Genomic DNA, 15,818 nt, shown 5'->3' on the forward strand with positions numbered 1-15,818 from the left:
GACTAGAAGTCTAAGAAATGTATGAGAAAAGTAAATGTCAAACTGAGGACACTACCTATCTTAAGGAAGGGAAGGAATGAGTTTAATTGGATAGGGATGCACAGCAGGGTTTCAGCTCTATTGGCAATATCACATTTCTCATGATGGTGCATGCTGAATGGTAAATGAGCATTTGCTACCTTATTCTTCATATCTTTTGGGTGTCTAGAATTTTGTTGCTGTCGTTAATTTAAATAGCTACTTCAGACAGCCCAAAGGGGGAAAAAAATGGTCAAAGGCTCTGAACAATACACAAATGGCCAGTAAAACACATGAAAAGTTGTTCAACATTAAATGAAAATCAAAATTATATGGCACTTCATATCCACTAGGATAACTATAATTAAAAATGCACAAAACAAGCTGTACATGGTGGTACACACCTGTAATCCCAGCACTCTGGGAGAATGAGGTAAATTCAAGCCCAGTCTAGCATGTTACTGACTTAGGGAGACCTTGTCTCAAAGGAGGGTGGGGGGCTAGCTTAGTGTGAAAGTCCTGGGTTCAATCCTCAGTACTAGAAAAAAAAATTGCACATAACAAAGCTTGGTGAGAATGTGGAGAAACTGTAATCTCATACACTGCATATGGGAATGTAAAATGATGTGATAACTTTGGAATAAAATGTAGTATATGGATACAATGCAATATTTTTCAGTTATAAAAAGAAATAAAGTATTAATTCACGCTACACCATAGATGAATCTTGAAACCTTATGATCCCATTGACATGAAGTGTCCAGAATTAGCCTATCCAGAGAGATAGAAAATAGCTTAATGGGTACCTGCCAGATAGAAAAAGAGGGGCAATGGAGAATGACTGCTAATTGGTACAAGGTTTCTTCTAGGTAATGAAAATGTTCTGGTATTAGCAGTTACAACGGCACAACTGTGACTACTCAGATGTGTGAACTAGAAAAGCAAAGGACTCTTAATTGTAATTCCCCTTGATCACTTCTATGCCACTAAATTATGTATACTAATGACATAATATTGTCAAATATTTCTACAACTTCAGAACACACTTCAACAGCCTTGAAGTGATTGTCCTCCTTACAATCTTATTCCCAAAGTAAAAAGCCTAACAGCCTGAAAAAAAAGCCAGCTCATTTACAGTGGCCAGATTCATGGCATCAGGGTTAGTAAGATCATAAATCAATGTTCTAGGTGCTGGAAGCCCAGTATCTAGAGCAGGTTTTCTTCAAGATCGGGTCCACAGATGACCTGCACATGCTGAAAATGCAGGTAACTGGCTCCAATTTAGGAACCAGAGCTTCTGCAAATGAGGCCAGAAACCTGTGTATGTATCTTAAATTGCCGCAAGTTATTTCTGGGCATGCAAAAAGATGGGAGACCTTACTCTCAAGAGGTTGTTCTAAAAGGGTAACAAGGCCACTCTTTCACATTATCTAAACTGACCATTCTGCTGACATCATTCTCCCCAGTTTTCTTTGAAAAAGTAACTATGAAGGCTATTTGGCTCCTATGTGAGTTATATCTAGGTTTCTTTTTAAAGGCTATGACACCCCTCAAAGCATGTATGTGAAACAAGGGCACATTCACAAAATTATGCCCTAAAGGGCCAAAATTCCAAATTTTCTTAATATTGAAACATAAACATTTACAAAATTCTGGAGAAACAAGTTGGAAGTGACACTGAGATGTACTTAACATTTTCACCTTGGTCCACCTACCTGTGTACATGAAAGAAGACAGAGGGTACCGCAAGCCAAGTGCATCTTCTGTAAAGGAATCAACAAAATCTTCCAGCATATGAAGTCCAAAATCTTTGCCTCGGTATTTCTTTCTTACAAACATGGTATCAAGAACTGGCAGTTGGTAACTCTGGGTAAGAAATGAAGCACGCATACTTCCTGCAGTAATAAGAACAAAAACCCAAGAGTAAAATATATATACATTTAGTGAACAAGTTAACAGTTGCCTTTCTAAAATCATTTGCTTTTTTATTACATCAAGAAGAATGTTAAAAGAAATGCATAAATTCCATTTTCCAGCTGTTATTACGTTATCGTGTTACATGCGATAAGAACCATGTAATTTATGTTTGCCAATAGTGCTATTTAATATAGGACAAATAGCCATTTCTATTTTCTGGGAAAAAAAAAAAACTTGGCTACATATTATACATATTATTACCATCTATAGACATAATTCTGAAACTCAACCACTAACAAAATTTCAAAATTTTAGAGCATTTGATGATTTTATTAATACATGAAGTATTTAATTCCAAATTTACAACCCCAACATTCAATCTTCTCCCCTCGTGGTCTCTCCTCTCCCTCTCTCCCCCTCTCTCCCCCCTCCCCCTCCCTCTCTCTGACAGTCTTACTTGGTAGTCTACGCTAACCTGGAACCTGCCTCAGCCTTCTAAGTGTTAGGATTACAGGTAGGAGCCACCATGCTCACCTTCATTTTAATCTACTTGATGGTGGTAAAGAAGTGAATTCATGCTCCAAAATTTTAAGGCCTATATTAGGACTAATCAGAAATATTTGTCTTAGAAATGGTTCGGTCAGCAGACATTTTGTGGTAGAGGTATTTCTAAACACGTCTATGTATTTAAGGTTAGGAGAAACTGTGTCTAAATCTGTCTCCCCAGTGGTATGGCTCTGATCATCTGCCTTTTAAGCCTGTTGTCCTTGAAGCAGCAGCAGCCAACATGAATTTCAATCCCTTTGTGACTTCTGACTGAAGAAAGAACGGAAAAGACATCTCAATGCACCTTTCCGCATCTGCAGGAAGACTGTTTGTTGTCTTCACCCTTTTGCAAAGAGCTGAGACAGAAGTACAATGTTTGAACTCTGCCCATCCAACAGGATGTGTTAAGGTTGTGTGAACATGCTATTAAGGTCAACAGACTGGCAAACAGTCCAGGTTTACAGGAAGAAGTGCATCGTCTAAACTAAATAAGTGCAGCGAGAAAGGCCAATGGCACAACTGCCTATGTGGGTTGTTACCACAGGGCAAACAGGACAATGACCTCAAAAAGATCCTGGAACAGAGCCAAATCTCACCAAGAAGGAAAAGAAAAACGCAAATAAAAGAAACAATTGAGAAGATGTAGAAATAAAGAACATAGAACTTTCATTAAAAACTATTAAAATAGGGCTGGAATTTAGCTCAGTGGTGCTGCCGCCTGCCTCACAAGTGCAAGATTCCGAGTTCAATCCCCAATACAAAAAAAACCTATTAAAATAGCCAGGCATGGTGGTGCTTGCCTGTAATCCCAGCACTCGGGAGGCTGAGGCAGGAGATTGCCACAAGTTCTGCCTGTGCTACATAGTGAGTTCAGGCCAGCCTGAACTATGCTAGACTGTCACAAAAAACGAACAACAACAACAAAAACCTACTAAAATAAAAACAACAACGAAACATGCAAAAGTTTGGGGCTGTTTACAAACCCAAAGAGAACAGTGAATAAGAGTGACTCATGGGACCAGGTACGGGGATGGGTGATCACACAGGACAGACTCTGGGGAGAAGAAATCCTGGGCCTCTGCCCCAACCAATGCCTACCAAAAAGACCCATCACCCCTGAGAATGCAAACCTGAAACTGTCAACTGAAACCCACAAAAATGAGTTCCACTTACAAGTGACCCCAGCTGTGAGCTGCTGGGGCATGGGCGGAGGCCACCAGAGGCAACGGCCTAGGGAACACTGGCCAAGCCAGATTCCACTCTCAAACCTCCATCTCCTCCTGGACGGTGCTGTGAACACACAGATCCTGCACATCCTTACCCAAGACCCTTTCCACTGACAACCTGCATTATGTTTTCATCTATACGAGAACATACTGAAAAGAATTTGTTCTTTTCTGGTTTCTGTTTTACTTTTAGCCTCTATGTGCTAGGATCACTTTACTAGGATGGTTTAAGTTCTCCTGCAAAGTTTAATTTCTTATCATGTAAATATTCCAAAGCAGGCTGCCTTATAGTTTTGGCCAGCCTTGTGCTCTGGTAAGATTAATCTACTGCTTAAAATTATTTTACCCAATTTTTAATGAACTTTTCATGTTAAAAATGAATTAAAGAAAAATAATTTGAGTTCTGATCATCCAAATAGATGTCTTAACTTCTCTAATGTATCTTAAAATAGTTTTCAGCTTTCCATTATTTTTAGAATTCAGTTATCAACCAATACTCTCCTCTTTTTTTGCCTCAAATAAAATAATCTATTATTTTTAATCAGATTATTCATGACTTTGGACAATTCTAAAAAGGGAGTTCAAATAAGAAACAAAATATCAGATAACATCTCACAAGCTGACTTACCAATCATTTCAGGAGTTGACCATGACAATAAGACTTTTCTTCAGTTCAACCAAATAATATGAATTGTCTGTAGCTTGTGATTTAATTGGAGAATTTCAGTAGCTTTTTATAAGTCTCCAAGATTATCAATTAATTTAAATTTAGAACAGGCAATACACATTGTTATACACAGATCCTAGCTGCTGGCATGTAGTTAGGCTGTTTCTAAAGGTCTAAGTTTTTTGTTTGAATCTAGTAAGTAGTCTTACCAACAAGCTAATGTGACCAGTTTTTAATGCCTTGAAATCAGGGTTTTCTCCTAGTGACTGTAGTACTGATCACGAAATTGAGATGATATTTTGTTGGCAAAGTTTGAAGTAGAAAGCAAGAATAAATGAGAAAGGAAAGCACAATCAAGATCTAGTTCTCAACACAAAGTCTGAAGATTTATTGTTGTTAACTATTGTGCATGCTTCAAGTTCCTTACAAAAGAATACTACTGTAATTATGTGAAGGAACTTTCCCACAAGTTTTATTCATTTTTTGATTTTACAAAAACATTCCTTCTAGATTGCAAAGGGTAAATTCTAGCTTTTAAGAGTAACATTAAAATAGCTGGTTGATGGAACAAAGTATTTAGGAAGTTTAAAGTTCTTTTACTATTTACCTGCCACATACATGTTTATTTAAAAGCACCACACTGGCCCTCTTCCTTCGCCTATACCTTAATTCTCCAGGAGTCAATTCTTATACAAATGTAATGAAATAAAGGGCAGAAAAACTTCCTATGTTACCAAAGATTCTTAAGACACATCAACAGCTGCAAACAGCAGCACTATTACCTAGTAAAGCAAAGCCACAGCCTGCTGCACTATGTGAAGTTTTCATTATATTTATTAAATCAAATTAAACTTAGCACTGCACATGGTAGCCATGGTATTTATATTCCTCAAAGTCACATCTTTGGCCTTGTTCTCTTTAGCCAGTCCCAAGACTTGTGCCATTTATCCAAATCCTAATGGCCACTAATTTCTACCTTCAACCTCTGTATGACACTTACTCCAAGATCAAGAGTGGAAGAGTTTACACAAATGTAACTAAAACAAAAGCTACATGATCATCTCAATAGCCAAGTAAAGGCATCTGACAAATCACAACACCCAAAATCCCCACAGTAACTTTATAGTTAATAGAGAGAAAAACGGGTATTTCTGCCCAAATAAGAAACTAGAAAAAGATGTTTACTTGCACCACTTCTATTCAGTATTGCACTGAAGGGTCTAGTGAGGGTAAATGGCCAAGAAAAAGGAATAAATGGCATTCAGATGAGGAAGCAAAAAGCAAAAGTACATGTGCAGATGACATTATTTTATATATACTAAACCTTTAAGGAATTCTCTAAACCACTAGAACAAAGAAGTTTGACAAAGTTAAAGGATACCAAAATAGTATACAAAAATCATTTGTATTCATTGTCAGCAATGAATAATCAAAAAATGAAATTAAGAAACAACTCCGCTTTTAATATATTGGTTAGGAATAAATTTAAATGTAAATCTTATCTACTCAAAACAATAAACAGTGTTAAAAGAAACTTTAAAACACCCTAAATTCATGGCTCTGAAGTCTTAAGATTGTTAAAATGTCAATATTTCCCAAACTGACCTACAGATTGAAATTCCCAGCTAGACATTTTTGCAAAAATTGGCAAGCTGACAAGCCGATTCTAAAATCATGCACATGGAAAGAATTCTGAACAGCCAAAACAATCTTGGCAAAGAACAATGTTGAAGACTCATACTTCCTAATTTCAAATTACAAAACTACAGTAATCGAAACAGTGCAAGAGAATAGATATAAGGATCAATGGAACAGAGCTGAGAGTCCAGAAATAAAACGCTCATATTTATGATCAAGTGATGACAGAGGCACCAAAGATAACTTATGGGGAAAAATATGAATGGTGCCAGGACAACTAAATATTCACATATTCAAAAGAATGATGTTGGGCTCCTTTGAACCACACACAACTTTAACTGAACTAGATCATAAACCTACATGTAAGAGTTAAAACTACAAAACTCTTAGAAGAAAACAAAGGTAGAAGACTTAATTGCCTTTTATTAGGCAGTCAAGAAAACAAAATGGGATCAAGCCCATGGAATGGGGAAAACATTTTCAAATTATGTATTAGACAAGGGACTTTTACTCAAAATTCCCTAAGAACTCCTACAACTCAAAAAAAAGGAGACAGAAGAAAGAAAAATAACCAGACTGAAAACAGATTGGTAGTTTGCAAGGGTTATGGGGGAAGGGAGATGAAGAATGACTGCTAATGGATGAGGGTTTTTCCTGAAGTGATGACAATGTTCCAAAATCAGATAGTGGTGATGGTTGTACAAGCTATGTGAATATACTAAAAACCACTTATTTGTATACTTTTTAAAAAGAGAGTACATACATACTGTGTGACCATATTCATATAAAATTCTAGAAAAAAAATTCTAATCTATCAGCAGATAAGTATGTGCTTGGAGGTAAACAGGGTTAGGGAAGAATAGAGATTATAATGGAGCAAAAAGAACCTTGAAGATAACATATGTTCACTATCTTCATTGTGGTGATGGTTTCACAGCCATACATATATGTCAAAACACAACAAACTGTAAATTTTAAATGGAGCAGTTTTGTGTATGTCAGCTGTAACACAATAAAGCTGGAAAAAAAGTTTTCCCGTAACCCTACGTAACCCAATTAAAAATGGGCATATGATTTGAATAACCATTTTTCTAAAGATATACAATGGCCAATAAGGACATGAAAAGATGCTCAACATCTGTAACTCTTTTGGAAATGCAGGACAGAATGACAATGACATGCCCTCTCACACACCACTAGGTTGGCCATAATCAATAAGACAGATAACAACAGATGTTGGCCAAGATGTAGAGAAACTGCAATGGATGTAACATAGGGCTGGCTAAGAATGTTAATATGCCACAGCTGATTTGGAAAACAGTGGCAGTTCCTCAAACACAGAGTTACGATATGACCAGCAATTCCATTACGAGGTATATACTCCAAGAAAAATGAACATATATTCACAATGTACACACTTGTACACAAATGTTCACAGCAGCATTATTGAAAATAGCCAAAAAGCAGAAACAATCCATGAGTCCATCAACTGATAAAGATAATATAGTTGTCTTATACATGCTGTAATATAGATGAGAATTGAAAATATGCAAAGGTAAAAGAATATGCAAAGTAAAAGAAGCAAGACACAACAAACTGCATATTTTATGAATCTATTTATACAACTATTCAGTATTTAGTAGTTGCCAAGGGCTGTGAGCCTGGTAAGGGCAGTACATGTGGGATGACTGCTGATGAATACTGAGCTTCTTTTTGGGATAATGAAAATTACCTAAAATTGATTATGGTGACAGTTGCACTTCTGAGAACATCTTAAAACAAATCATACACTTTAAATGGATGAATGATTAGATATATAAATACCTCAAAAATGTTAAAATGTAAATAAAAATAGCAATTTATGCATGTAACTCCAATGAACCATTCATAATCAGATTTTGCAGTCAACCCCAAAACTAATTCCTCCCCTTGTATACCAATTTCTCAGTAAATCTGTATATACTGAGAGCAAAAAGCCCACAACTCATCCTTGACTGTTTTCCTTCAGGCCATGTAAAATCCTTTAGAAACTCCACAGCTGTAACAGTGGCACCCACCACTGGGCCTGCCTCCTCCCTTGCCCAATCCACCGTCAAGTCTTACCAGGGCTTCCACAACAGCGTCTTAGCCAGCGTAACTCTTAACCCCGTCATCCTTCTGCACCCCAATACTGCAGCCACATACCTTTTTACAAGGCAAATCAGATGATGCTACCCCATTCTCAAAACCCTTCATGGTCTCCCATCACCACAGAACAGAACTCAAATTCTCTTCTGAACTGGAGAACTTTTGGGACACAGGTTCTACCTCTCTCAAAGGTCTTATCACTCACTCTTTGTGGTCTAGTTACCTGGCCTGAAATATCCCAAACTTGTTTCCACCTCAGGGCATCTGCCTTTTCAGTTCTTGCCTCAAAATCTCTTCAGAAACCATATATATCATTATTTTATCACTGAGTTCAGAGAAGCTTTCCCTAGGCATTCTGCTTACAATAGTATCACCACCCCGCCACATACACTCTATTTTCATCTTCTTTACTTTTGTTCACAGCACCTGACAGTGCTTGTCTGTTAATTGCGATCTCCTCTAAAATTTAAGTTCTGTAAGAACTTAGAAAATTTTTATTACTCTTTCTCCCTCTCATTGTTTCTCCTGCTCCTCTTTCTCTGCTTTTCTGTCAACATGGCACCTAAAAATAACTTCTGAACATATAAGCACAAGGACCCGAGTTCGATCCCCAGTACCCCTCCAAAAAAGGAAATTTCAATAATATGATTCAGGATCTATGTACAGAATTCATGCACAAATAACTCTTCGGTAACTGAATAGCTGCTTTTTCTCATGGAATCACCATTTCTTCTTTATCCATCCAGGAATGTCTTCCCTCACCTTCATAAAACCTTAACCTCATGAGGGAGTTAATGTGGGAACATCTCCACAGACACATATAAAGTGAATTCCGAACAAATAATGTGACTATATTTGGGTGAGAGGCATCGCATATCATTAGGTAATAAATTCTAATTACAGTCTTCATGCTTTATAAATCAAAGTAATGCTAGCTGTTCTAAGAAACCAGACCAAGACAGCTTAACATGATAAAAGTTTCATTTCTATTTAACTAACAATCCCAGCAGGTGTTCCTGAAAGGTGGATAGTTTTGCTCTTAAATCATCCACTAACTGTTTTAGTTACCTACTACTGCCTTATAAACCACCCCAAATCACACTGACTTAAAACAAAAATTCACTTTCTCTTTATCTCCTCTCACAAGGTACCAGCTGCCCCCTGGGCCCTGGCTGAGATCTTGAGGCAGTTCTATTTCTCACACAGTGACTGGGCTGAAAGCACCAAAATGGAAACTGTCGACCTCGTAGGTTTAGCACAAGCAGTGTTACATGTCCTGTGTTCTCCTGGTTGAAGCAGGCTAACAAGGACGGAAATCCTGGGATACACCAGTCAGTGGGCTACCACAGAGAAAGACCACCACAGGAACCCAGCTTCCTTCTTATCTTCTATCCTTCTTATCTTATCTTCTTACCTTCCCTGTCCTGTGTCCTCCAAAGTTGTCTACACTCAGCAGACAGAGGAAAAGGAAGGCCACCTTAAATCACCTTATTCAGGAGTCACACACATTTCTTTCATTACTTTGGGAAGAACTAGTCACACAGACCTATGTAGATGTGGATGTAACAGTGACTACAAACCATAATCCCTGACCCTGGCAGCTGCTGGCCAATGACTTCAATAGTGAAAAAGAAGCACAAGTGTTTGGTGGACCACTATCAGCCTCAGCTAACTTTCCTCTTTATCTTATCTCCCAGCATATTAACAACTCCTTTCAACTTTTAGAAATGAACTTTCAAGTCCTAGGTGAGTACTCTTAGCTGGCAGACTCCCTTCCAGTGTATGTTTGGCTGTTTTCAGTCATTTATAGCCTCACATCAATATTCACAAATGCACACTCACTTTAAATAATCTCCACTCTGAAAAATTACATTGACTTGGGCACCACATAAATATGCACAGTTCCCCCATGTCCTCTAAGATATTTCTAACTACATATGACCAGTTAGATGTCCTGTGGGAATATTGAACTTTCTGAGGCTAAGCTGAACTCAGAATTATCAAATCTATTCCTCCCTTTATATCGAAGTCTTAGTCGACAGCCTCTTACCAATAGCGAGGCACAGGAGCCAAACTACCCAGATGTATCTCTGGCTCTTTCCCTGCCTCTCTACAAATGGGCAATAAAGTCATTACACTCTGCCTACTGGAAAATCTCCCTTGTGTGTGTTTCTCTATTCCTACTGCTACTTTCCTAGTTTGGGTCTTTTTCTCAAATGGACTACTAAAATAGCTCCTTTAATAACTCCTATTACTTCAAAAGACAATTTTACTTTAGAAATGAAAAAGGTGAAATCATAAACACTGCTGAAACCCAGAAGATTATTAGTAACTACTTTGAAAATCTGTATTCCAATAAATTGGAGCATTCAGAAGAAATGAACAAATTTCTAGATAAATAGGAATGACCAAAACTGAACCAAGAAGACACAAAAATCCTAAATAATCCAATAAGAGGCAATGAAATTGAAGCAGTAATTAAAAAGCCTATCAACTACGTAAAGCCTAGGACCCAATGAATCTACCACTGAATTCTACAATTCACTTGAGCTTCAGGAAGATCTAGTGCCAATACTCCTCACGTTCTTTAATCAAATTGAAAGGGAAGGAGTACTCCCATAGTAATTCCTGGAAGACAGCATTAACACTGATTCCAAAACCAGAAAAGGACCCAACCAAAAAACAGAATTACAGGCCAAGCTCTTTAAACTGAACACAGATGCAAAAATCCTCAACAAGATACTGGCAAATAAAATGCAAAAGATCATCAAAAAGATCACACATCATGACCAAGTACGCTTCATCTCTACTTGGAATGGTTTAAAATATACAAATCCATAAATGTATTACATCACATAAACAGAAGGAAGGACAAAAACCACATGATCATCACAACAGATGCCAAAAAAGCCTTTGACAAATTCGTTCATGGTAAAAACCGTAAAGAAAATAGGTATCAAAGGACCTTATCTCAATCTGAAAAAAGCCATTTATGACAAACTTACCACTAACATCATATTAAATGGAAAAGCTGAAAGCTTTCACTCTAAAATCAGGAACAAGACAAATATGTCCACTCTTGTTACTCATGTTCAATATATTACCTACGAAACATTAATCAGAACAATTAGGCAAAAGAAAGAAATAAGAGGGATATGTTTAGGAAAGGAAGAAGTCAAATAATCATCATTTGCAGATGACATGCTTCTCTACACAAGAGACCCAAAAATCTCCCAGAATGAATAATCAAATTCAGCAATTTAGCAGGAAACAAAATCAACACACAAGTTGGATATTGTGGCACATACATGTAATCCCAGTGATCAGGAGGCTGAGGCAGGAGATTGCAGCATGTTCAAGGCCAACCTGGGCTATAAGTGAGTCAAGGCCAGCCTGGAATACACAGTGAGAACCTGACTCAAAAAAAAAAGCAAAGAAAAATATCAACACACAAAAATAAATAGCATTCCTGTACATCAATAATGAACTCATTAAGAAAGAAATTACAAAAACAGTAACACTGGGCTGGGGATTTAGCTCAGTGGTTCCGCTGCCTGCCATGCAAGCACAAGGACCCGAGTTCAATCCCTGGTAACAAAAAAGAAAAAAAAAGAAAAAAAAACAAAACAGTAACATTAAAAATATCAATAAAAATTAAATACTTGAGAATTAACCTAACCAAGGAAGTAAAAGATGTCTATGATGAAAATTATAATATTCTGGAAAAGAAGATCGAGGAAGGTATCAGAAAATAGAAAGACAGGTCCTGTTCTTGGATAGGCAGAATTAGTATCAAAATGGCCATACTTCTAAAACTGAGGTAGGGCTGGGAATTTAGCTCAGTGGCACCATGGCTGCCTGGCAAACACAAGGTCCTAAGTTCGATTCCTGGTACCAAACAAACAAACAAACAAATAAATAAATCTGATGTACAGATACAACGCAATCCCAATCAAAACACCATAGCATTCCTTACTGAACTACAGAAAACAATCCTAAAATTCATATGGAGTAAGAGACCCAAAATAGCAAAAGTAATCCTGGGTAACAAGAACAAAACAGGAGGGTTCCAATCCTGGACTTAAAGTTGTATTACAAAGCCACAATGATAAAAACAGCATAGTATTGGCACAAAAACAGACCTGTGAATCAATGGAACAGAACAGAGGGAGGATACAGAAACAACCCCAGGAACAATTCACCCATCTGATCTTTAATAAGGGGCCAAAAACACGTTGGATGAAAGACAGCCTCTTTAACAAATGATGCTGGGAAAACCGGCTGTCCACTTGAAGAAGACTGAATCTAGACCCACATCTTTCACCATGTACTAAACTACAATCAAAATGGATCAAAAAATTAAATGTTAAAACAAAAACATTTAGTCTGCTGGAAGATAAAATAGGTAAAACTATTGAAGATACAGGCAGAGGTAAGGACTTTCTGGATAGAACCCCAATGGCACAAGAAAGAACATCAAGAATCAATAAATGAGGGGTCGGGGATTTAGCTCAATGGTTCCGCTGCCTGCCTCGCAAGGGCAAGGACCTGAGTTCGCTCCCCGGAACCCCCCCCAAAAAGGGGGGCGCAACTGAAATAGATACTTCTCAGAAGAAGTACAAATAGCCAATAAAAAAAATGTACATTACGCCGGGAATTTAGCTCAGTGGTACCACGCCTGCCTCACAAACACAAGATCCGGAGTTCGATCCTCAGCACCAGAAAAAAAAAAAAGAAATATACATTAAATCAACACTAAGATTCCACCTTACTCCAGAAGAATGGCCATCATGAAATAAAATAACAAAGCTGGCAAAACTGTGGGAAAAGGGAACCCTTCTACATTGTTGGTGGGAATGTAAACTAGTATAAATACATGGAAATAAGGATGGAGAGTCTTCAAAACACTAAAAACAGAAATTCCATTTGACCCCGCTATTCCCCATCTAGGTATCTTGCCGAGAGTTAAAGACAGCAGATTACAGTGATATATGCATACCCATATTTACACCAGCACAATTCATAATAATGAAATCTTCAAACAGCCTATATGCCCATCAACAGATGAATGGATAAACAAAATGTGATCTTTACACACAATGGAGTACAACTCTGTCATAAAGAAGGACAAACTTGAGTCATGTGTAGGAAAATGGATGCACCTTGAGACCATAATGTTAAGTGAAATAAATCAGACATAAAAGCTTAAATATCACATGATTTCTCTTATATGACAAACCCAAAATATAAATAAAGTACAAAATAAAAGACAGGTACTAGAAAATAGGGAGACAGATCTTTGGAAAAGGGAAGCAGACCACGAGGTGGAAGGAGTGGGGAGGAAGAAGAGGGGAAGAGGATGAAAAGAAAAGAATTAAGATATGTTATGCAAATATACCAACTCCTCAAGAGGAATACAATCATCAGGTACTACAAACATATATAAATAAAAACAAAAATGTTTAAAAAATTTTTTTAAAAGACAATTTTCCTACCCATTATCCAATGCTGCAAAAATTATGTTCTTAAAATATTTAATCATGTTACTGCTACATAAATCTCTTTGATAGCTTTTTGGCTAAAAAGATGCCAAACATTGCAGCTTGACAATTAAAGACCTTCACTTTGTCTTCACTTTTACATTTTAGTCCCACCAGCTCACGCAGGGTATAGTCCAAATACACCCTGAACTTCCATGTTTCTGTGCCTTTCTTTACATGTTTACGAAGACTGTTCTTTCCCTTTCTTGTTTCTCTAATTATTAACTACTTACTTTCCAAAGACACTTTTAAAATAGCACTTTCTCAGTGACACCTTCCTCTAAGCAAAATTAACTGCCTACTCCTCAATGATAAAAGTGCTGATCCCTGAAATATATTACTTATCAACCTGAATTATGCTTAGGTGTTGACTGACTACATTTCTTTTTTGTCTTATCCACTGGATTTTGGTACTCTGAGGGCTGAACTAATGACCAGTTGTCTATCTTTGTGACTCCACTGAGTCATCCCTATTCCCCCAATAAACAGAATGCTTACTGGAAGCCATGTGCTTTTTTACATAGTTAAACATTTACCTGAACAAAGAACCTATTTCATTCCAAGAACATATCTCTCTAGTTACAGAATAGTCTGGCCTTTGCTCATTTTCCCAGGGAAAGGATTATACCTGGCCACTTAAGTCTTGAACATATAACCTTGATCCTTCAACACAAAGTTCAGCTACATTTTGTGTTTAGCTATACTATCAATCCTTACCACTCTGTAACAGTGTTTGCTATTCATTCAAATAATCTTAAAAGGATTTTAGTAAGCAGGAAATGATGTGTTCAAAAACACAGGAAGTTGAGACTCCCAAGTAAGAGAAACAGTTCTACTGTATGTACATTATTTCACATGGAGGTTATAATAACCAAAAATACCTCAGTACTAGTCATAAATCCCTTTGTTAGGCAGAATTTTTTTTTTTGGTAGAAGGGATTGAACTCAGGACCTTGAGCTTGCAAGGTAGGCATGGCGCCACTGAGCTAAATCCATAGCTCCATAAATCCCTTTGGTGAGTGAACCCAACTTACAGTAGTTGTTGACTAGACTGTGTATCCCTCAATTACAGGTTTTCAGAGTGGATCAAGATGGTTCACAGTCGTAGCCAAAATAAAATGGGTACTTTTCAAAACAGCAACTAATGCTAGTACTCTCAATTTTGTTTTCTGCCGCTTATTTACATTAAATGTGGTATCTGTTTACACAAATTTATGTATTAATATTATCTGACACAGGGAAAAAAGTTATAGAACTTCCACTGAATAACCAGTGGCTTTTATTTTTAACAAGTCTGTAAGACTTTTATTAGTTTTCCAGTCAGCACAGCCCTTTTAACAGACAGCCCTGATCCGTATGGACCCCCTAAAGATGAAATTCAGCTAATTTGGAGTAGACAATGATTTCACTCTGGGTACAGTCCCATTTTTTTAAATGTTCACTTTTTGCTGCAATGAAAGGTGTACACTGGTAGGGTACAATAGTCTTAGAAGACTTGTTGAGAAAAAAGCAATCCTATGACCATCTCCTCGATCTCTATATTCAACACACTTTCCACACCCTCAGAAACAAATGCTTTGAAACCATTTAACTGATCTTTTTAGTATTACTTTCATATTTCTAAACAATTTACTACATCTTGATTTTTTCATTTGAGGCCTAATCAACTGACTTCCTAATATGGAAGAAAAAAATTTAACTCTTACATACATTCACAGACCCCAATCTCAACTCCACTATAAACATACTGCCTCAACCCCACCAAAATGGAATTTGTAATTTCAGTTAGATTAGTTTTTGGTTTTCACATTATGACTATATAAATGCTTTTGATAACTGAGCCAGGTAGCATATCATGATTGTTTCTTCTTTTCTGCATTGCTACATAAGTTACTGGTTGCCACACTCGAAAGAGCTGCTCCAGAATGATGACAAAACTGTGATCTAAGTATCTCCTTTTTCTCTCATCTTAGTTTCCTGATTTGTTATCTATCTCTCCTGATTTAATTTCTTGAGTATAAACTCTACTCATTTCCTAAAAATGATGCATGAGGAACAAATTAGTTTGAGATTGACCATCCAGAAATTGCCATATTTTATTTTTAAACTCCACTGATAATTTGACTAGGCAAAGAATTA

General features: G+C 37.1%; 1 protein-coding gene across 3 annotated transcripts in view; it reads right to left on the reverse strand.

Moving 5' to 3' along the window:
* The window catches only part of Fam169a (family with sequence similarity 169 member A), a 60,708-nt gene that overhangs the window by 34,673 nt on the left and 10,217 nt on the right, over window positions 1–15,818 (reverse strand). Inside the window, exons 1-2 of one of the 3 annotated variants that reach the window (XM_087209590.1) lie at window positions 11,448–11,472; window positions 1,734–1,913 (exon numbers count right to left, since the gene is read on the reverse strand). The exons of 1 other annotated variant lie outside the window; for it this stretch is intronic. In XM_087209590.1, the coding sequence (XP_087065716.1) occupies window positions 1,734–1,908 (175 nt within the window). In that variant the 5' untranslated portion in view covers window positions 1,909–1,913; window positions 11,448–11,472. Of the gene's footprint in view, window positions 1–1,733; window positions 1,914–11,447; window positions 11,473–15,818 lie in introns of those variants that run through there. One more of the 3 variants, XM_087209589.1, reaches the window with a different exon arrangement.

The sequence above is a fragment of the Heterocephalus glaber genome, unplaced genomic scaffold, assembly GCF_053883595.1.
Source record: "Heterocephalus glaber isolate CG9 unplaced genomic scaffold, H.glaber_assembly_v1.0 deba00001056, whole genome shotgun sequence".
NCBI classification, from domain to species: Eukaryota; Metazoa; Chordata; class Mammalia; order Rodentia; family Bathyergidae; genus Heterocephalus; species Heterocephalus glaber.